The sequence below is a fragment of the Ammospiza caudacuta genome, chromosome 11, assembly GCF_027887145.1.
Source record: "Ammospiza caudacuta isolate bAmmCau1 chromosome 11, bAmmCau1.pri, whole genome shotgun sequence".
Taxonomy (NCBI): domain Eukaryota; kingdom Metazoa; phylum Chordata; class Aves; order Passeriformes; family Passerellidae; genus Ammospiza; species Ammospiza caudacuta.
This window is the reverse complement of record NC_080603.1, coordinates 8438375-8460395: the sequence shown is the minus strand read 5'-3', so window position 1 is coordinate 8460395 and position 22021 is coordinate 8438375. Positions and strand designations below refer to the sequence as shown.

General features: G+C 45.7%; 1 protein-coding gene across 1 annotated transcript in view; it reads right to left on the bottom strand.

Annotated features, from left to right (window-relative positions):
* The window catches only part of PPP2R3A (protein phosphatase 2 regulatory subunit B''alpha), a 52943-nt gene extending 32088 nt beyond the window's left edge, over nucleotides 1-20855 (bottom strand). The window contains exons 1-2 of the mRNA XM_058812006.1: nucleotides 20804-20855; nucleotides 6554-8973 (exon numbers count right to left, since the gene is read on the bottom strand). Of these exons, the coding sequence (XP_058667989.1) occupies nucleotides 6554-8530 (1977 nt within the window). The 5' untranslated portion in view covers nucleotides 8531-8973; nucleotides 20804-20855. The remainder of the gene's footprint in view (nucleotides 1-6553; nucleotides 8974-20803) is intronic.
* Nucleotides 20856-22021: the final 1166 nt, after the last annotated feature.

The following is a 22021-nucleotide window of genomic DNA, read 5'->3' as shown; positions in this document are numbered from 1 at the left end:
TTGGTGTCCTAGCACATGCAATCTTTTGTCAGTTGTTCCAGGGAGCGAGTGCAGCAGCTGGGATTTACCAGAAACACAGCTGTGATACAGTTTCCACTTCCTTGGCTACACCTCTGTGATCTTCAGGGTTTTTTCCAGACTAAATGATTCTATTTTCTCCTTCAGCCACAGCCCAGGGAGGGTAGGAAACAGCACAAAGAAGCACCTTGGGATAGTAAAATCATAAAAACCAAAGCCAGGTAGGCTGGTCTGCAGAGATGTGCACAGTTCACAGCAGATAGCAGAACCTCGTGGTTCTTCCAACATGCAAAAACAAACATTCAGAGCAACCACACAAAAAATCCCACAGAAATACTTAAGTCTTACAATACTTCTCTCCATTATTAAATCACTGCCCTTGCTGTTAATTTCCCCCCTTGTTTACAAAGACATTTTAACTCTGCAATCTAAGCCTGGAAGGTTTATTTTTAAACCTGCTGGTATCTAGCTGCAAATAACTTTCTGCAAATAGACACGCCTTGAGGGGACACAGATTGATTCTGTGATCCAATAAAAAAACACAAAAAAAAAAAAGATAAAGAAATGCCAAGTGTCCAAACCTGGGCCTGCTGGAAGGCCTTGAGGCGCCTCTTGAAGCGAGATGGAAGCACAAAGTCACAGCCCTTGGCAAGGAAAGCTAGCTCCCCTCCCAGATCTGGGTCCCTCCGCAGAGAACTCTCCTTGATCATCATCCTGGGCAGCTCCTAAGCAGATGTTGACCTTTCCAGCAGGGCCACGGGCACTCTGGAGGAGACCACGTCAAGAGCAGCACGTTGCTTTCTTGGGTTTGATTTTTTACAGGCAAGAAATGACAAATGGCTTCAACATATTATGTCTTCTCTCTCTTCACAAGGATAACATCTAGCAATTTTATCTCACTCCTGAAGCCAGAGTTGCCTACTTGAACCAATATTCAAAGTGTCTTTCAGTACCACCAAGATCTTCTGCCTTCTTGTAATACTTTAATTGAGAAACATGATCTACAAGTGAATCTATTTCCCTGCTGGCTACATGACAGACAATCTGTCCTAGGCTTGTAATAGGCCAGGGGTGACATGAGAAAGGAAGCACCCACCACCACTACCACGAGCTCTAAAATTAGATGCCCTGCAGAAGTGGCTAAATATACCCTCTTCCCCAACAGTTCTACTTGTGTGCTCCAGTGCTGAGACCTGAGGGGCACCTCTGGGTCAGTCAGGCTCAGCTAGAGTTAAAGCAGGCCAGCCAAGGGCCCTGCCTGTGGGATGGCAGTGGTTTGAGGTCTCTCCTGCTGAGGTGATGAAGCACAGGAGCAGCATTCGTTCCCATTCTCAACTGAAAGCTGTAATTTTCAAAAAACATCATTTTTTCCTTCTTGCTGGAAAAAGCAAATCATCTAGTTCCTTTATTGCCAAGCAAGCACACAAGGATGATCTTGGATAATAAGCTCAGTCATTCCCAAGCAGCCCTTAAGAAAACAGTTTCCTAAAGACATCAAAATGCATCATTCTTGTTATTCACTTTCCCCATAGCTCTCATGAGGCCAAGGCAAAGCAATTCTCAGAGGACAATAGTCTACTTTTTCTCTGCACAACCTGGAGCAAGAAGACTTCAAATCCTTGCTCTAACTTGGTCTAGGCTTGTTAGAAGTGTGTTCTCCTTCTCTTATCATAAGAAAGGTGCTGAACAAGGGCCTAAATCCAATTCTTCCCACACAAAAGAGTCCCATGGAGTGCTTCCCCCACCTGACTGTAAAACATGAGCTGCTCTGCCAGGACACTGTCTAAGTTCAGTAGCACAGAAAAACAGCCAATTTCAAGCTAGTAGGGCTTGCTCTCATCAAGGTATTGCATTTGAAATGCACAGATCTCAGTGAGGCTCACAACAGAAAGCTTTTATTGGACATGTGCCTCTGATGTCTTTTCCTGGGCTCCTGTAGTTAACATGAAGTCCAAATGAATACAAAGCCTAAGAGTGACACAGAGGATGGGGATGAAAAAATAACCTCCAGAAAGGAAAGGGCAGGCAGGAATATTTGAAGAGGAACTGCCACCAAATAAAGGATACACAGATCCATATGCAACACATTTGGAACAAATGTTAGTTTTTCTTACTCTGACAATTTTTTTCTAAAGATTAAGGCAACACCTAAAGAGCCCATGAGGCTGCACTGCACTGGGAGTGCTGCAGATCTCATGCAGCAGCATGTCAGGAGGTGATTTATTGTAAGTCATCTGTGGCAAGTGATGAATTAGCTCATGTTCTGCTTACAGCCTGCAGAGGAAATGAAGCCCAAGGAACCTCTGTGACCTCCAGCTGCATCCAGACCAGCCACAGAGACCTTTACAGATACATGCATTAAAGAGACACACTGATCTGCAGCCACTAGCTCCTCCTTTAAAAAACCAGCACAGACAAATACTTTTCATGCTCAAATTACCAAATCACAAAGGATCTCAGAAGTTTGGGAGGTTTTCACTGCTAACCTGAAAAAAAGCAAGGAATCCAGAGGCAAGGCTCATTGTGCCTGTATTTCAATGTTTTGGAATAGGTTTCTAACATGCTACTTCCTATCCTCAAAACACACAAGGTGGGTATAAATAAAGATATAAATATACAGTACTATGAGAAATCAACAGTAAGAGAATCTTAACAGCTTCAAAGTCAACTGGACAAAACCCACAGCAAAAAGTGTGGTCTCAACAGCCAGACCAAGTGCACAAACCCAGCAATCCCTCCTTGCTGTAGGTGACCCAGGTTAAAGGTGAGAGATGCCAGACTGCCTGCTAGCTGCCTTTCATTCTGAGATACTTTAGATTCACTTAGATTTGTTTTTATTTCAGTAACTGTTACCCACAGAAAAAAAAAAGCCCATAGTTATTCACTGTTTGTGTTGAGAAGTAATGAATAATTGATGTTTGAAAGGAGTGCACAGTGTGTGTATAGCTTAAGTGACAGATATTATCAATATCTGACCAAAACAATTTTTAACATATATAAGATGAAAGTTGATTTTGCAGAGAGTTTTACATTACATTTTAGGCACCCTTTGAGAATACAGAATTATTTCAGAACAAAGTTAAAGTTACTGTGACATTATAGAAGCCATTTTTTACAATTAATCACCCCATACAAGATCCTTGAAAAGAAAATCATTACATTTGCAAAACAAAGAAGGGCACAAAATTATGAAGGGGCAGAATTACAAGTTGCAAGGTCAACCTTGGCTTTCCACGATTCAGAAACAGTTAACTCCACTCAGAGCCTTCTTAGGGCCCCCTGATTTAAGCACACAACACAGACATTTTGATACACAAAAGCCAAGTGTGTGGCCTTGAGATGGTGTTTCAGGGCACAGGGAGTTAAGAACCTTCTGAGAGTCCCAGAAACACCCACCCCCATCAGTCATCCAGGAGAGGCAGGATTAAACAGACACGACCTAGAGCCCACCCAGGGGAAATGTGGGAACAGCTCTGGACACTTCACTCAAGGCTCTACCACCTGAGATACAGCATGGTTATAAAGGTGGTCTCATCAACCCACAACCCCTCTGCTCCCAGATCCAAGTCCCTGGCCAGAAATGGTTGGATCACCCATGTGACATCAGCCTGAGCTATTCCACTCACTAAGATGGCAGAAAATAAGTTTTAACTTACATACAAGCACCAACGTCAGTAAAGAGAAGTTTTCAGAACAATACAACAGGAACTAGAGGCATGGAGGAGAGAGAAATGGGAAGCAGAACTGCTCTTTCTGGCTCACTACAACACAAGTAATCCTTTTGAGGAGATACACAACAGTGGAGGGACAAAAACCAAGAGTTTCTTTGTATCAAAGCCTGGCCTTGACCTCTGCTCCCAAAATTATTCATAAACTTTATTCAACAGCTCTTAAAATACAACACATGAGCAGAACATGCAGGAGAGCCCTGCACCACTCACTTGAGTCTGAAAACAGAAGGACCACGTTGCTGACAGACTTTTCTAGGGTTCTTTCACTAGAGCACCACCCCAAGCATTAGCTGAATTTACTTTGTCAAATCAGCCAACCTGTACAGGTGGCAGACCAAGGACAGAAGTTACAGTCAAAAACATCCACCACTGACTTCTCCAAGGACTTTGCCTATGACATCTTACTCAAAGGCAGCAGTCTTTACCTTCCAACACACCCCAACATTCAGCATTTCTGCAGGTCAGCCCAGAGCATCCCCACAGCCCCATCTCCACCTTCTTCATTGCCCACTGGTTCCAGTTCCCCCCAGTTCCCTCAAACCTGCTGGTCAATCCAGCCCTCCTCACTACAGACAAAAATACAGATAATACCAGGGGACTGACTGACCTCTAAAAGGCAACTGCACTGCTCTCACTGAACGACTTTTTTCAAAGCCAACATACTAAAAAATCAGCTTAAGAAAGGCACAGAGAACAGGAAATCCCAAAACAAATAGTTCAGAGGTTTAGAGATAAGCAATGGAAAACTGGATCTCAGAATGGGAAATGTTGGACAGTCTGAAAGTATGCAGTGCTTCCTGGCCTGCCCAAAAGAAGTGTGATGCCCTTACTCTGTGCTCTGCAAAACTGATGCACTTCTTGAGTATTCATTTCCTAGCTTCTAAATATTTGGGTTTTGAAGATGAAGAGGCAAGTAATCCTTTTGTTCTCTGTGGAGGATCATAACTGGGTTTATGATAAAGAGGAAGTCTGTTGCTGATATAAATTAGCACAGATTTAACAGATAGGCCAGCTGAGCCAGGAACAGCCTGCACTGAAGGATTCTCCCTCTCCTTTTTCATTGCTTAGCATTTGAGGGATATTAAATCTGTCACAACCTTCACAAACAAAAGGTGTGCTGTGCTGTCATCAGTCTGAGAGCTCTGAGGTTTCTGCATGTGTGCCCAGCTATTTGATAACTGTTTTATGAGCCTTAAGAAAATACAACAAATGCTTTGCATAATTGAGGCACACATGCAATATCAAGTGAGAATCAACATGCAGCTTCAATTACATCCAGAGTGATCCAGGAATAGGGATGTGTTCCTCAGATGCTACACCTAGCAAGGGACACATCTGTGCCACAAATAACAGCAAACCTCATGGCAAGTGCAGAGCCAGCAGCCCAGTGCCTTGTGCCCACTGCTGAGGGGACCAGCTCTGCTCCCCAAAACACCTCTTCTCTCCCAGGGTCTGGTTCTGGGCACCTGCACAAGGCAGGAGCTGTGTGACTGCACAGAGGAGCCCATGTGCATAGAAGGCAGGCTGGGAGCAAACTAACACACAGCTAGGTGGGATCAGGGGAGCACAACCTGCCAAGGCACCATACTGAGGAGCCACTTGGCAGCATAAATGCATCCCATTGTCAAGCATTACATAAAATCTGCCACAAAGCCAGTGTCACACTTCATCAAACACTTTTTTGTTTGAACTCATGAGTCAGAAAATTTTGTAAAATAATGTACAAGGCAAGATTACAAGGGATTACTTTAGAGATTTTGGAGCTGTTTAATTCTACACTCTCTGAGGAAAAAGATTCTTCCCCTTGCTGGAAATATCAGAATTCCATTATCTGTAAGCAAAGTTTCCCAGAGCAACAACAGAAACTCTTGGAGATTCTGGTCTAAAAGGATTTCAGTGCCATCATGTAGGGTAAGACACAACCCATGCACTCTTTTCCAGACCTGCAACAAATTTTGGGCTAAAGTGGCCAGTTCTGAAAACATGCACATTTAGCTCCAACTAAAGAAGAAGCTGTGAAAGTTCATTTACAACCTGGGCACTTTTTCAGTGCCATGTGGAAGGGGGAAATTGAAGTCCTCTCTAGAGTTACTGCCTACTTGGAAGTATGGCAACGAGTTTTCTTGAGATTTGGCAATTGTTACCAAACAAAAAGCATCGAGTGCTCACCAGACAGCCCTGGCTTCCCTCCAAAGCAGGCTCCCACCAAGACTCTTTTTTCTGGGAAAGCCTGCTCCTCACCTGAGATACAAGCAATGCAGACTCCACATGATTCCATGCACTGGGGACAGGGAAAGCAAAACTAAATCCTCTGAGATTCTGGCCTTCCTCCCATGGAGGACTGGTCTCTTTAGGAACCAGTGATGAGGAGGACAAGAAAGGCTGCTCAGAGGTGGGAAAGGGAGAGGTGGAAGAATCAGTTCTCACTGAACTGCTGAGAGGCAGTCCAATACTTGGTCCCAGAAGTAAAGTAATTATTTATGCTTATTAAAGTAATTATTACTACACCCTATTAAAAGGGACCCATTTAAACCACAAGCAAACAGTCTACACGAGCACCTGCAGGAAAGGATCAAGCTCAAAGGTGAAACTCCAGGTCAGGACCTATTTTATTTTCTCATGGGTTTCAGTTTCCTTTTTTTGTTTGTGTTTAAATAAAGGCTACATTTCTGCCAGGTTGAACACATTATTCCACACTGCAGCATTCAAAGCAAATGCATCACTTAGATATAATTCCCCACACTCCCCCACATTTTCCCATGTTTGTTTTCCTCACTATGCCATCAAAAGTTTTGTTCTCTTACCTTTATTACTTCTGGGGCCTGCTGAATGGAAGCTGGAACAGAGTCTCTGGAGGCAGCCTCAGCATGGCTTTTTTGCCCTGAAAGCAGGGACTGTGAAGGAGTTGCTAAAGTTTCCTGGAGAATTTGCATCACTTCCCTCTCCTTAGACAAACTTCCCTTGCCAGTCTGGAATTCCACCAGCTCCTGGGCAAAGTCCTCAATGCTTCCCAGGATACGCAGTAGAAGGGCTTTGTCATCCTCTTCCATTTTATGACCATTGGTTTCCATGATTTTTGACAGAGAAGAAGGGGGATCAGCAGGTTTACTTTTGGGCTCCAGAGGCAGAGGTGGAGCCTGCCTACCCTGCCTGCCAGACACCTGCAGTGAGGCAGGCTCGCCCTCCTTCCGACAGGGTTCCCTCAGAGTATTCTGCATTTTCTGGGAAAAGTTCTCCAAGTCCAGCAGCAGTTTGTCTATCTCCTCCTTGTCCACCCTGCTGCATGTCTGGGCTCCTTTGGGGACAGCAGCTTGGGCACCACCCAGCACAGGCTCTGACACTGGTTTTAAAGGAGCAGTTTGCCCGGGAGCATCTCCCGCCCTGGCCCGCTGTGCTTCAGCATCAGCGGCAGGGTCTGAAGCAGCAGCTCGCTGGTAGCTGTGCTCCAGGCCCTGCCAGCCCCCCTTCTGCTCTGCCTTCCTCTGTGTCCCTGCTGTTCTGTCCCCATCACACTCCTCCTCAATGTACAGTGCCTCGGTGGCAGCTGTGCCATCGCAGGGGCTCGGGGCTGGTGGCTGAGGTAGAGCATCTTTCACAGCTCTGCTCTCTGCAGGGACAGCGGGCAGGGAGCTGGAGCTGAAGCTCACAGAACCTGTCTGCATGGACTGGGAGGTGCTTGTCACCTCACCCTGACCTGGCAGAGCGAGAGGAACTGCACTTGAGGATGGCAGCTGAATGATATCTTCATACCTGGGTGGCTGCTCATCACCAAACACTGGGGGAAAGGGAGTTTGCTGCAAGCCATGGAAACAGTTCATCAGCTCTGCCCAGTCACTGGCTTCCCTCTGCCCCGCTGTCCTCAGCTCAAAGGGCAGCTTTTTCAGGTAGGAGGAAAATCTTGTCATCAGATTCATGTATATCCTCTCTGAGTTAGCCAGGGGATCATTGCTGCTCCCTCCACCAACAACATCTGCAGATTTCTTCTTGATGCAGTGCTTGATTATGTCTGTGCACTTTTTCAGATCCTCTGAGCACTTGAGCAGGATGTCCAGGCACACCTTAATATCCCCACCAGAAGAACCATCTAGCTTGTGCTTTTCTAAAATCTGGGTAATGATGTTTTCTTCTGGGAAGGAATGAGGGCAGAAGGGAACCACAGGACTCATGGTGACTTCTGGAGCATCGCTGCTCTCCTGCCATTTCTCCACAGGTGAGGGGCTCTGCAAAAAGCCACATGGAGGGCAGTTCTCATCATTGTTGAAGTGCCCATAAATCAAGTCAAAATCAAAGGATCGTCTGCTGAAAGATTCTGACCGAACTTTCCTTCCCTTTCTGTAGGCCACATGACTGGAAGAGTTTTTGAGCTTTTCAAAGGAGAATTCCTTTATTTTACCACTGGCAAGGTTTATTGCCTCACCAGTAATGTCTTTTAAACTGCTGGAAGCTTGCACTGAAAAACCTTTCTTGATTCTTGGATTATTTGGGAGGATTTGGTGATAGTCCTCATTTCCAGCCAAGGCAAGACCATTTTCAGGAACAGGAATTTTATGGTCCAGGTTGGCATCCTGGACACTGAGCCCTGCAGAGACACTGTGGTGAGCTACCATGCAGGTGAGTCCCTGTCTGAGGAGCTGGCAGGAGCCTGTGCAGTAGTGCACAGTGTGCTGGGAGTGCTGCTCCACCAGCACACTGCTGTAGCAGTTTACTGAGGTCACCATCAGCCTGTAGCTCGCTGCCATAGCACACACCACGCTGGGAAGTGAGGCTGCAAAACTCACCATGAACTTCACAGGGAAAAGCTCACTTTTCACAGCCACACCAGATTGGATGAAAACATTCAAATGTCAATTGGAAACATACAAACTGTGGGAGGAGCTACTGCCTTGGAAAGCCCTGGAGAAGTCTGGAGTGGTTTCAGCAGTGTTACAACAACTAGTGCAACTTGCACATGGTTTAGCTTAAGGCACCTCGATGCTCACATTCCATGCTCAGCAGAGGTGCAGCACGAGCTGCTCCATTTCCAATGGTCCAGGGAGCTTCTCCAGCAGAGGCCATAAAATCCAGTCAGTTTTAAGGCAGAAGTGACAAGTCAGCAATTTCTGTTTGACCCTTTTTCTCTCTTTTTGGGTGGGTCAGTAAAAGGTCAATAATCCAGTAGCATGTGCAGAGAAAAAATCCACAGTGTACTTGGGAGATTCCTCTCTCACACTGGTGACACAGGTCCCTGCAACAGAAATAAAGGTGACGGTCATTATGATTGCCATGTACTGTGCAGCCTTGTCTACTACCAAACATCTGGCACCAGACAGAACAACCAGCACACAGGCCTGCACAGAACAGAGTAGGCTGATAGTCTTCTTTCACTCAGATCTACCATATAAGAGCAGTGCTGAGGAGCTGGCCTATATTTATACACAGGCTGTCTGTGTGCTGCCATTTTAACAGCTCTATTTTAGCCACTCATTAATTTTTTTCAGACTTGCTTTTTTTCCTCTCCAGACCAAGCAAAACATTACCTTTAATTCTAATGGAGCAAAACATTTTGATCCTATTGTGAATTTCTGCCTTTTGTTTTCCAAGGCTCTAAAGATAAGGCAAAGGGCAGTAGAGAAAAGCACTTCCAGGATTTCCAAGCTCTCTGGATTATAAAAAGCTGCAAAAAGCCTGCAGCAAAGTAGCTGAATGCCTCTAAGAATGCAGTTTTTAGTAAAGGTCACATTGGCTTCCATTAGCCTTTCATCAAGGTCTCTGGGACCCTAGCAATATATTTTAAGGAGGAATAACTGTTGCTCTTACAACCCATAAATAGCAGCATATTTCATGCAGTAAGTCCACTGCTGTAGACATTGAGGATAGTAACATTTGTATAAAGGTTAAGCCTGTGAAAACTAGGAATTGAGTGTTTTACACTTGTCACAGTCATTTCCAGCTGCATTTCCTATCATCATGGTCAGAAGTGCACCATAAAAAAGCTCAAAAGCTATTTAACTTTGTTATGAAAAAAAGCAAATCTCAGATTTAAGGGTCTTGAATTTTAGACATTGCCTCATCTTTCTTTAATACGTGAACAATCAAATGAAAACACCCCAGTGAAATTCTGAGCACCCTCTATTCCCGTACAAACAGAAATCTATTTAATAAAACATTATTATATCACCCAGCTAAATCACTCCACAGCACAGGTTTATTTTGGTTTCTTCAAAGGCAAATATCCAGCACTGCAAAAGGCCAGGCCTGCTCCTGATGAAAGCACTGCCCTCCCCACAGTTCCATCCCATAGCTTAGCTCAAAGCCTGGACAAACACAGCCCACACAAGCCAAGTCCCCTAAGAGTCTGCTGCTGTTGTAATTACCCACTGGGGAGAGCACAAGTCTAAATATTCACATTTTACACATTTTAAAGCCTTCATTTAAAATTGAGAAGCACCGATTCAGGAGTGTTCAATGGAATTTGTGATGTGCCACATCTGCTCACTGCAGTTATGTGGAATGGCACAGGTAAAGAACCCTTCCCACTTGGTTCTTTGGATTATATAAGGCATTGAAAACATTGCATTCAGGACAAAGAGCCGACTGCCATGCTGGGCTCTGTAACAGGCTGCCACCTGCCCATCCCAGCTGCAGGCCAAGCAGCTCCTCCTGTCCCAGCCTGCCCCCTCCACACCCACTGGCACCGGCCCAAAGCCCCTCAGGCACAGGAGGGCCCTCCCGAGGGATGGGCAGAGGTATGAGGTGTGCTCCTTGCCAGGGAACAGCAGTGGTACAAAGTGTGCCCCTTGCCAGGGAACAGCAGTGGTACCAGCTGTGCCCCTTCCCCAGGGAACAGCAGTGCTGCCAGCTGTGCCCCTTCCCCAGGGAACAGCAGTGCTGCCAGCTGTGCCCCTTCCCCAGGGAACAGCACTGGTACCAGCTGTGCCCCTTGCCAGGGATGAGCCACGGTACCAGGTGTGCCCAGGCACTGCAGTGAGTCAAGGTGCTGCTGCAGAAAGGACATGCACAGAACCCTTTTCACACCCTGAGGTGCTCACAGCATCACTCACAAAGCCAGGGCACAACACTTCACACCCTGAACTCCTGTCAGGCTTCACTGCCTCCTGTGCTGAACCCTGTGCTGAATCACAGCCACAGTTTAACAAGGGCTGTGGGCTCCCCAATGCCTTCATGGGCTCTGTCAGGAAACCCGTGCTAGGCCTCCAAAAAGTCCACTGATCCATGGACTCCCTTCAACACATCAGGGTAAGAGGTCTGCTGCTTTTCCTTTTCTCAGCCTCCCTCAACTTCAGACAAGCCTTGTGGCATTTCCTGAAATGACTGCTATATAATATTTTGAGAAAGGAGAGGCCTTCAGGACAGCAAGTTTGATGAAGAATTAATATTGCTTCTCAAAAAGCACAGGACATCCCAAGGGCTCCTTCCTCCCTCTGTGTCACACACAGCAAGGACAGACTGGTCTTTTAGCAGCAAAGAACAGTTTGGATTTATACCTAATTTGGGCAATAATTACATCTTGATTAAGTTATTTCTTAATTAGAGTAATAATGGATTACTCACTGTCTCCTCCCCTGTCACTCCAGGGTAGTTTCCTCCCACCACTGACTAAGCTGGTTTCTCTAATTCTTTAAGCCACCTTCAAGCAATGAAGTTTTTATGTCTGTAAGGTTATTCCTCCAAGGAAAAGGTCTCCTAGATTACCAACATAAATGGACTCTTTTTTTTTTTGCTCAACCTTGTATTGCCAGCTGTGCCCAATAACAATTTTAGGTGTTTATGCAAGGATTGCTGCAGTCTCTAATTCCTTTCCAGTTTGCCTGTATTCCTCTGGTACTATCACACACCAACACAATGCAAACATAAATCTGCCAGGCCAACACAAGGATTGCTGCCTCCTGCCTCTGCTGTCAGCACCTTTTACTGCTGCATCTGAGGAGGAAGTAATCAAACAATCAATACAAAACCCCAATATCCTCTTTCCTACCAAACTAACTAACGCAGTTTCAGTAATTATTTACTAATTGCTTTATTATCACTGTCTGCAGAAACATGCTCAGCTTATTCAAGGGCTGGAGCAGCACAAATCCTTACAGATAGAGAGCAGAAATTTCTCTCCTTCCCTACTGCCTTGCCCAAGGTAGGACATGCTCAGCTTGCAGCTTTACTTGAATGTGATCCCCTGAACATGATCCAGCATGCAAACCCAGGCAGGACAAAGCCTGAGAGAGGAGTATCCCTGTTCTCAGATCTGGGAACACAGCCTCAAGCTGAGCTTCAGTTGTGACTAAAACCTACTATTTATAAGCAGAATGAAAAGCCCAAAAGCATCAAGAAACTTTCCTACTTGGCTCTTTCCAGACTGCAACTTCATTCCAATTTGACTCTAGAGCAGCTCCCAGCTCAGAACCACTGCAGAAATTCTGTAACTAGGATTGCTGCCATGAAACCAGCCCAGCCCTGGGGACACAGGACTGGCTCCACAACACAAACTGTGAATGAATAGTGCTTCTTGTGTGACTGCAGAATAATGCTCTATGTCTGTCCTATCTCTGCAAGATGACATGAATTACTTTCCAAAGGAAAAAATTATTGCAGATACTAATTATATAAAAGGTTATTCCACAAGACACACAAGAAATTCTATTCATGCAAAGATTATGCAGAAGTTAAAGAATTCAACAATGACAAGCTGTTCAGATTGGGATTGTCAGCCTGCACTTGCAAACTGAAGTCTAGAAAGCTACAGGACAGGGCTCTAATGCCTCTCAAAGTCTCTAACTCACCAAAACCCTTATCTGCAGCACTGGCAACAGGAGCTAGAAGCCACCATAACACAGTATTGATTCAGCCAGCCTTCCTGCACCAGGACATGGCCTGAGCATCACTGTGGAAATGCTTGTTTCCAGTGGAAGGTGTGGTAGGACCAACCCTCCAGTTTGGTATTCTTGCAAAAGAAAACAAAGACAGAACAACTGCTTTTTCATTTGGACAGTCACCAGTACAGCCTCAGGTATATCACCATGCCTGTGTAATCAGGTGTCAGGTCTTACCCCCTTAGAAGGGCTTGTACCAAAAAGCAGCATTTAACTGTATCCTCTTATTTAGAAATGATTGGGTTTTGTTTAGAACTTACTGAGCAAAGCAGATTTGGGAGCAAGCTATATGGACTATAGAAGAAAAAAAGCAGACAAACAACGAAGTAATGTTTCTTTCCAAGAAATTTTTGTAACAAATCCAGTTCTGATGAATTAAGTGGAAATTTTACAACCAGACACTTAATAAATTATTTTGGATCACAAAGGAACTGATTAACAACTCACCATCACTTGCATAACTTTTTGCTTCTCAAAAAAGAACAGGGAATTAAAATGAGTAACTTTGCTTGCTATGCTGAAGAAGTTCAGAAGAAAAAAAATGTGAGTTGTTCCTTTGTCCTGTATTTCTTATATATTTACTGTTTATAATATTTTGATGTGCTTAGTGGCAACAGAACTATTTTGTATGTAGGACTTGGGTGGGAAGCGCAGTTTTTCAGCCCTCAGGACCAGCAGAAATTTGATGCACATGCACACATTTCAGGGACAGGAAAAGAAACCACTCACCACTGCACCTGCACAGTTTGGGGATTACAGGGGCTTACACCACTGACACTGGCCCTGCAACCTGAACCTTTAGAATCTTTATTTCTGAAAGGTTTTAGCTCCAAGCTATTTCATGTTTTAGAAACTGCAACAAACTGTGATGGCTACAAATCCCAGCTTGCCTCATAACTCTGGTTAGAGGACCTGACCTACTCAAATAAGCACTTCTATTTGAACCAGAGGACCCTTCCTCACATTCTCACAAGTGCTTCAGTATTTAATTATACACATTCTAGAAAAAAGGTCATCATTTCCCATTGAAGTATGTTCAACATCAGGTTCCACAAACAGCTATCCCACTTTCTTACGCTAATTAAAAGAGCTTTCAGGAAGACAAATTTCCTTGCCTACAAGTACTAACACAGTACAATCAAATCACCTCTTAGCATTTTCCAGGAGTGCCAGAGAGTCTGAGAGATATCCTCAGTCATTGCTATAAATCTTTGTCTGAGTTCTGTCTGTAACTTGCCACTGTTCTCACCAAACCATGGCAGAGGTGGGATTCATCTCACCTACACAGCCATGAAGTGTTTGGTGCTGTCTGTCTGTATGCATTGCAGATAGGGAGGCACCTCAAAAACAAAGATCACCCCACTGAGTTTAACAATCTAGTTTTGAGATGAGTTGCATTAGATGAATCCCATCCTTCAGGATTACACAAGAACACAGGAAAAACTACTTCTGTCTCCAACAGAGGTTAAATGGCAATGCTCAAGGGGCAGTATTAGACATACTGTATTTCCTAGGAGTATTCTCCTGGCCTCCAACTCTCCCAGTTCATGAGAACTCTGAAGCTGGATGTGGTCTGTGTGTCCTTACTAACCTTTGAAGGATTTCTCTCCTATTTCTTCCATGAGCACCCCTGAATTCAACAAAAATTTTTTGCATCTTGAGCACCTTTTGACAAGACTTGCTACCATGCACCACCCCTTTCCACCCTGTCACTCACCAGCTTCAGTATGCCAAGATCTTTTACTGAGACACTGCACAAACACTACATCTCCAAGCACACTGCCCACAGCATTCCCAAATTTACAGAACTCCATGTCACCCCTCTGCCTTCTCTTTCCCTTCTCTCTGCTTACTCAGTTCTCCCAGTGCAGAAGCCACTTTGCACCTCTAAGCATTCCCACTGCCCCTCTCATAAGCTTTTCTGGTTCAGTTACACACTTTAGGACACAGGAACCCAGAGTGGACAGAGCATTCAGGAAAGATGAGAACCACAGGCAGAAATTAATTTCTGAGCTGCCTTTCAAAAAATCAGCATTATCCCTCTATAGTGTTTTCCCCTTTCCAGCCTCACTGCTTTCAGATAATGTATTCCCAAGTGTCTGCTCTCATAACCACCTGGGTTAGCTCACTGTCCTTCTTCCTACTTGTCTTCCAAGAGGAAATAAAGATACTATTGTCCTTTGTAAAATGCTCAGAGATCTACTGAGAGAACACTCTATTCAAGAGGAAGGTGTTCACTTTTAGAGATCAATATTTTCATGTAGCCTCAGAAAAAAAGGTTCAGAGATGGGCAGCAATAACGGCCCAGTGGTCTTGAACAGCTGTTCTGTGAGGAATGATGGAGCAGGACCAGGGACTTCAGGCTGGAAGAGAGGTGACTTCAGAGAAATAGAAATCTCCAAAGTCATGAATAGCATGGAAAGGGCAGAGAGGGTCTGACTGCTCACCCACTCCTCAGCACAAGAACCAGCTGGTCAGTGCCCCAGGGTAAAAGCAGGGTAAAACAAGCACACACATGCAGCAAACCTGGGAAATGTCTCCTCAAAGGATGCCACGGACCCAGAAAGGTTCTGGGGAGCCAAGGGCCAGGGTTTTATACCTCCTCTGTTAAAAGCCATCACCTTTTTCATGGGTGCCACTTGACACCCTTTAATTGTTGCTATGCTGAGGTGGTAAAATAAACAAGCATATAGCCATGGCTGCAGATTTCTGTCCTAATCCCTCCTCTTATCCTTCCTACTTCCAAACATGCATTTTTCAGGCTAAGTTCCAGTTTATTTGGTTACTCTTTTTACAAAAGCTCTTCAGTCATGTGTTTTTCTGTAATATTAACTACAACTCTTTGGAGAGGGGAGAATGTCTGTCCCTAACTTTGGGAGAGTATGTTATTCATTACACAAAAACACTATGGATTTACACCATGGCATGCTGGTTTGCTCCCTCTTCTTCTCCTAGAGATGTCATTTCTACTTGACTTTTTTTTTTTGTTTTTGACTGCTGCTGAGCGAGTTTCACAGAGCCTTATCTGCATTACTTAAAAGATCTCTTTCTTGAATGGCACAGATTCTCATGAGCTCATCACTGCACAGGCACAAGGAGTTGTTTATCCCTTGTGCACATTAGTTTATATCTGCTGGTATCAAGTACCTCCAACCAAGTACTGTGAGAACCTTCTGCAACTGCAGCCAGCTTTTGTTTCTGCTACCCCACTTCTGTGATTTTCAGCAGACACTGTCACTTCATTACTCAGCCTCTCTTCCAGGCCATTTATAACTTGGTTCAACAACACAAGCCTTACCATGGATCCCCCAGGAGTGAAGGGTGATCACTCTTCCCTAGAAAAGCTGACAGTCCCTCCTAGGCTTTAACCAGGTATTCATTACTGAGAAAGCCACACTGCTGCTCCATGGCAGTTCATTTCCTTTAAGGAGCATTAACAAAGTCCTTTGTTAATCTCCCTCTGAAACCCCAGACACAGCAGATTATTTGCTTGTTTGTCTCTCATGCCTTCTTGTCCAAGAGCTCCAGACCATCAAACTTTACCAGCTGTATGTGGACTCCAGCATTCCTGCACTGACCCATGGAGGTCACTGCAATGGGAACACTTATCAAGGCAGGCTTCCAAGCAGACATGACCTTGAGCCTCACTGTCCGTGGCAGGACCATTAACACTGCTCTGCAGTCACTGTGCATTCTGAGAAGTCAGTTTTTACTCTGAGAAATCTGTTTTGCTAGATTTATCCTAAAGAAAAATAATCCCCCCACACTAAGTTAAATACAACCTCGCCACATTTACAGCAGCAATGTAAGGCAAGCCCACCACTCAAAAATACCTGAGCTAGTATCAATAATAATAGTATTTACTGATTTTTAAAAATAAACCTGGCAGTAGACCATAATCTATTGTTTTAAAATACTGACTTGCAGTCAGTGAATGCAGTATTACTCAGTGTAACTCCTCCAGGTTAAGTGACAGGGTTATCTAATAGTCCAGGGCCTCCATCCCCTACACAAACAACAGCACAGAGTCCCTGAACACACCCTAAGCTGCAGGGGAGCCCCAGTGCACAGGCTGTGCACAGCTTGTGCTGGGGGTGTCAGCTGGGAAGGAGAGGAGTTAACAGCACCAGCAAAGATGTCACCCTTTTCAGCTTTTCTGAAATACCTTTCTTCAACTTTCCGTTTGCACGGTGTTGGAACTGAAAGTGACCAGACAGGAATTTGTGCCCCATGAGACTGGTTTCCAGTTAGATGAGACAGCAAGAGAGTAAAAGCTCACACAGTTTTTCCACGTAACGCCAGCCCGTTACACAGAAATACTCTGCCAACTAATTCTTGTTCCAGCCCCATGTCTGTGTAGAGCCACCAACTTAGCAGGACCCAAATGCACTAACAAACATGCTGAAGTTTAGCAAGGCACAAAAAAAAGAAAAATTAAAGCCTGAGCTCTGACACACTGACAGAAAATAAGGTGACCAACCAGTAACACACTGGAGGTGAACAAGCTTCAAAAGCACATAATTAGCAAGGCTCAGGGCAGAGGTCAGAAAGCCTGCTTGATTAAGTAATGTGTCTCCTGGTGCTTATAACCGTATATGGAAAGAGATAATTTCATATTAGCAAGATAAATTTACTGTCCCTGGAATGTTAATTCAGTATTAAGAGTATCTATTAACTTTACACAAATTGAAGTGATTTTATTTAAGTGTTAAAATAACAAAGGAAGATTCATGTCCAAGACAGCATTCCCTTGGTCATTAACTTCTGCTGACTCTGAGGTTACAATTTACAGATTCCCTGAAACCATTTTTGGAAACTTACTTGGAAGTTAAATTTCTCCTGTAGCAGAGTAGCCATCTGCTAATCGTCTGCAGAATAAATACACTTTTAATTTAATAACAAGTAAAACAAAACAATTGCTTTCATTTATTGCTCATCTATTCAGAGCTCATGCATTTCTCATTGCTTGACATATCCATCTTCTTCAGGTCTTACATATATCACATTGGAATCACTTCAACCCTCAGGCATTCAAAATTTTGGGTAAAATTCTCTTTGTCTGAGATGATGGCCCATTTCTGCAGGGCAGCCTCAGTTCCCAGCTGGAGTACTGCTGTAGCTATTCCATGGGTCAGGAATAAGCACAGTGACACAGAAAAGCTGCAGCTCTGCTGCATTCCCCCCCTCTCCTGCGAGGCACAGCCCCAGGAGCTGCCATTCCCAGCAGCCATCCCTTGCACAAGCCCGTTCCTGCCGGCCTCCATCTCACACTGGGAACAGCAGCAGCTGTCGAAATGCAACAAATTACACCAAAAGGTGCAGCGTGTCCTGGCATTCAGCAAGTCTGGCACTGCTACAGATCCGTGTGCCTTCGATGAGCCACCCCAGAGGCACAGAGCACTGTGCTCAAAGCAATGCACAGTTTAAGGGATTATAACTTTTCTGTAGCCCATCCTGTACCAATGAAAACTAAAGGTGTTTTAGCCTGACATCCCAGTAAGAGTGAGGAAATAATTTCTCCTGTGTCTTTATTAACCCAGGGAGATTTACAAAACAACAATGAAGCAAAGAGAATTTCCATTAACTTCTCTCTTTGTCCTGTGTACTTAAATAGAAGCAGATTAAAAAGAAAAGCAATACAAACAGAAAAAAAAAAAAAACAAACTGAAAACCAGATAAATGCAAAGGTTACCTCACTTTAAGTGGACAGCCGTGTTCGCATTTGTGAAGCTGCATAATCATTAAAATGAAGTAATTTTTAACTAGCTTGTGTTTTATATGTATGACCTCAGGTACTGCCTCCTGCACCCTACCCACACACTATTCTGCAGTCAGAATTATTTATTTCTCCATCAGCAGAGTATTTGCATGCTAATCAAACAGTGATTAATTGTTAACATGGTTAATTACTAACATATTTTTCAATAATATTTTTCAGTATTATCCTCATTTTACTCTGCAAAGAGAATACATCTGTTTCTGGTGCTCAAGCCCTGATTTTCCAAAGTATGTGACATTGGGGAGCGTTTCACGTGGCCAAAGCAAAGCACCTGCTTAGTCACAACTGCCCTGGCAGTTCTAGCTCAGAAATCCCACTAACTAGACCCAGGGACATAAGCAGCAGAGGAAATACAGCAGTGAATTCTGCTGGAAGAATCTTGTTCCATAACACACATGAAAACAGGTCTCTATGACAGCACTCAGCAAGGTTAATTATGGATGAGAAAACTCCCCTCCTCCCATAGTTCTACTTTGCTGTCCCATTTCTGACAGAATTGGAGCACAGGATCTAAGCTCTAACTAAACCTTCAGGAGAAATCCTGGTCTTAGGGAAAGAAGAACATGCAGTCACTTAAATCAAATCAGTATTGGAAAACATTTACACAATGAGGGCAAAGCAGGCTGTGTCCTACACCAGGACATGCCAAGTTCCGAGTTACTTCAAGGCAGGTTTTCTGTGTAATTCAAGGGCAGTGAAGTCCTCTATGAGAACAGTCCTTGCTAAAAACAAAAAACCACCAGCCAACACTCACCCCACCCATCAAAAAAAGGGAAAACAAATTCCACCATGCAGCATCATATTTATGCCTCCAGGGCTGGCAGCAATGAGTGTCAGACTGCAGAGCTCCACCACAGAGTTTTGTGAACTGCCTGAACCACATTATTCATCACCTGCTCCACAGGTTGCAGCTGAAGGAAATGAAATAGATGCTTTACCAGAAAATCTCTGCAGTGTTTGGCAGTCACATATCAGTCAGCTGTAATTTGAGGAGCTTTGCCCACAGCTACCTTTAACATTACACCTCTGTGTAAATTACAACTACAAAATAATATGATGCGACAGTGGTTGCAAAGGTCTAGGTAATGGAAACGGGCCGTGTGCCAGCAGGGAACTTTGACTTTCCTCCTTCATTTTCAGGCAAATATAAATCAGCTGCAACTGATACATAGTATTACCCCTTTCAGATATATAAATAGTGGGAAAAAACCCAAACAACCCACCACTGTCTCATGCTTCAGTTTTTCAGAATCCAGCAGACATTAAACACATAATTTTACATAACAAAGTCTAACAGTACTGACAATCTCCTCAAAGTTCTCACTAAAATAACCTCCCCCTACACAACCTGAGAGAGCAGACCTGCCAAGCTTGAGAGATTGACAAGAAAAAAAACAAGAGAGAAGGTGACTTAAAGAAATGGTTATTCAATTTTTGGAAGAGTTATTTCCTGAAGCAGGCATCACGTCATGAGCTAAAGCCATGAGACCACCACCAAGAAAAAAGTGCCCTGCCTTGCAGGCAGCACTTCAGCAGCAAACAGCCTGGGGGACCACCTGCCTCTGAATCCCTCCCCAGCACACATTTCTGCAAAGATGGGAGCATAAAGCAGCACACCTCCCAGGGTTTCCCTCTTCAGCAGGAAAAAGAGAGTTAATATAATTAGTCCCAGGCTTAAAAATATTTACATTACTTGAGACCAACGCAGTCTGATGACCAGCAGAGAGAACTACTCCGGCAGGAACACCTCCTTCATAAATCATTCCACTCGTTATTCAAACTCAGTTTCACAAGTTTATGCCCAACCTAATCTCGAATTCATCTGCCCGTGAACCAAGAAGTCTGGTAGCCAAAGCCGTTCCCTTTCTCGCTCATGAAGAAATACATCGGGGAAAAAAAACCTGAATCCTCCTTTCACGACCACGTATTCATTCACAGCGGCAGTGAAGTTAATGGAAGGTCCAACTACCCAGGGTACCGGGGCAAGTGGTCACAGAAAAACAACAGCCTGAGGACTCCTCACCGGAGTTAACCTCCGGCTCTCAACAGCCAACACCTCCGGGCTGGGGACACGCTGTGCTCAGAAGCTGCTACGCCGAAGCCTCTGGGGACAACTCTCCGGGGACAGCGCACACCCCCGACCCGGGACACCACGGAGCCCCGGAGCTTCAATGCGTGAGGGGCGAGCATCGCCTCCCGCGAATGCCCGGCACTGCCGGCCCCCACCGCCCTCAGCACACCCCGCCCGACCCTCCGGGACCGAGCCAGCGCCCACCGCGGGACCCCCGCGCCGGCTCCTCATCCACAGACACAGCCCGGGCCCCCGCCGCCGGGCCACGCGGGACCGACCCACTGCCCCAGACACGGCGAGCCCCAGCCCCGGGCCCCGCCGCCCTCCTGCCCGCACGTACCCGCCGGGGCAGCGCCCCGTCCCGTCCCATGGCCAGCGCCGCTCCCGCCGCCGGGCGCGCTCCGCCGCCCGCCCCGGCCGCCCCTTCCGCACGGCCGGGCCCGCCCAGCGCCGCGGGCCGGGGGGGCGGGGGGCGGAGGCGGGTCCCGCCTCAGAGAGCCCCCGGGCCGCCTCACGGCCCGTCCGCGCCTCGGCCCCGCCTGCCGCTCTCCAGTCACCGCGGACGGCGGGTTTTGTTTTTCCCTCAGGAACGCCACCAACGCCCTTATAGAATCACGGTATCGGCAAGGTTGGAAGAGATCTCCAAGATCATCCAGTCCGACCATGCACTGCCACTGTAACCCCTAAACCACATCAGCCAGCGCCACATCCAGACGCCTCTTGTACACCTCCACGGACCACGACTCCATCACCAACTGGCAACCTAGTCCAATGTCTGGCCGCTCAAACAGTGAAAATTCTCTTCTAGTAGCTAATCTGAATCTCCCTTGTCTTGCCTTAGGGCCATTTCCTCCTGTCGTCTCACGGCAGGCACGGCAGAGAGTGGCCCCACCTCACTCACTACAGCCTCCTGTCAGCGACTTGTGCAGAGCGATGAGTTTCCCCCTGAGCCTTCTCAAAGCTAAACAAACCCAGCTCCCTCAGGTGTTCCTCATGGGCCATGTTTTCTAGACCCTTCCCGAGCCATGTTGCCCTTCTCTGGATATGCTACAGCTCCCCAATATCCCTTTACAGGTGAAGGGCCCAGAACTGAATGCAGTGCAGCCTCACCAATGCTGAGTACAGGGGAGGAATGACTTCCCTGGTCCTACTGGCTACAGTGCTCTTGATACAGGTCAGGATGCCACCGGCCTTCTTGGCCACACTGCTGGCTCATATCCAGCCACCAAGAGTCCCTCCCTGCCAAGCAGCTCTCAAGCCACCCCTGTCCCAGGCTGGAGCTGCAGGAGGTTGCTGTGATGATCCCAAGTGCAGGATGTGGCACTTGACCTTACTGAACCTCATGCTGCTGTCCTCAGCCCTTTGATCTAGTCTGTCCTGGTCTCTCTGCAGAGCCTTTCTGCCCTTGAGCAACACTCTCAAGCAGACTGGTGTCATCTGCAAATTTACTGAGGGTTGCTTCGTCTCTTTCTCCAGGCAGTTTCCAGCCCTCATTGGCTGGAGACCATCAGTAGTGCCCTCCAGCAAAGCAGCATCCTCAGGCAAAAGGTACAAATTA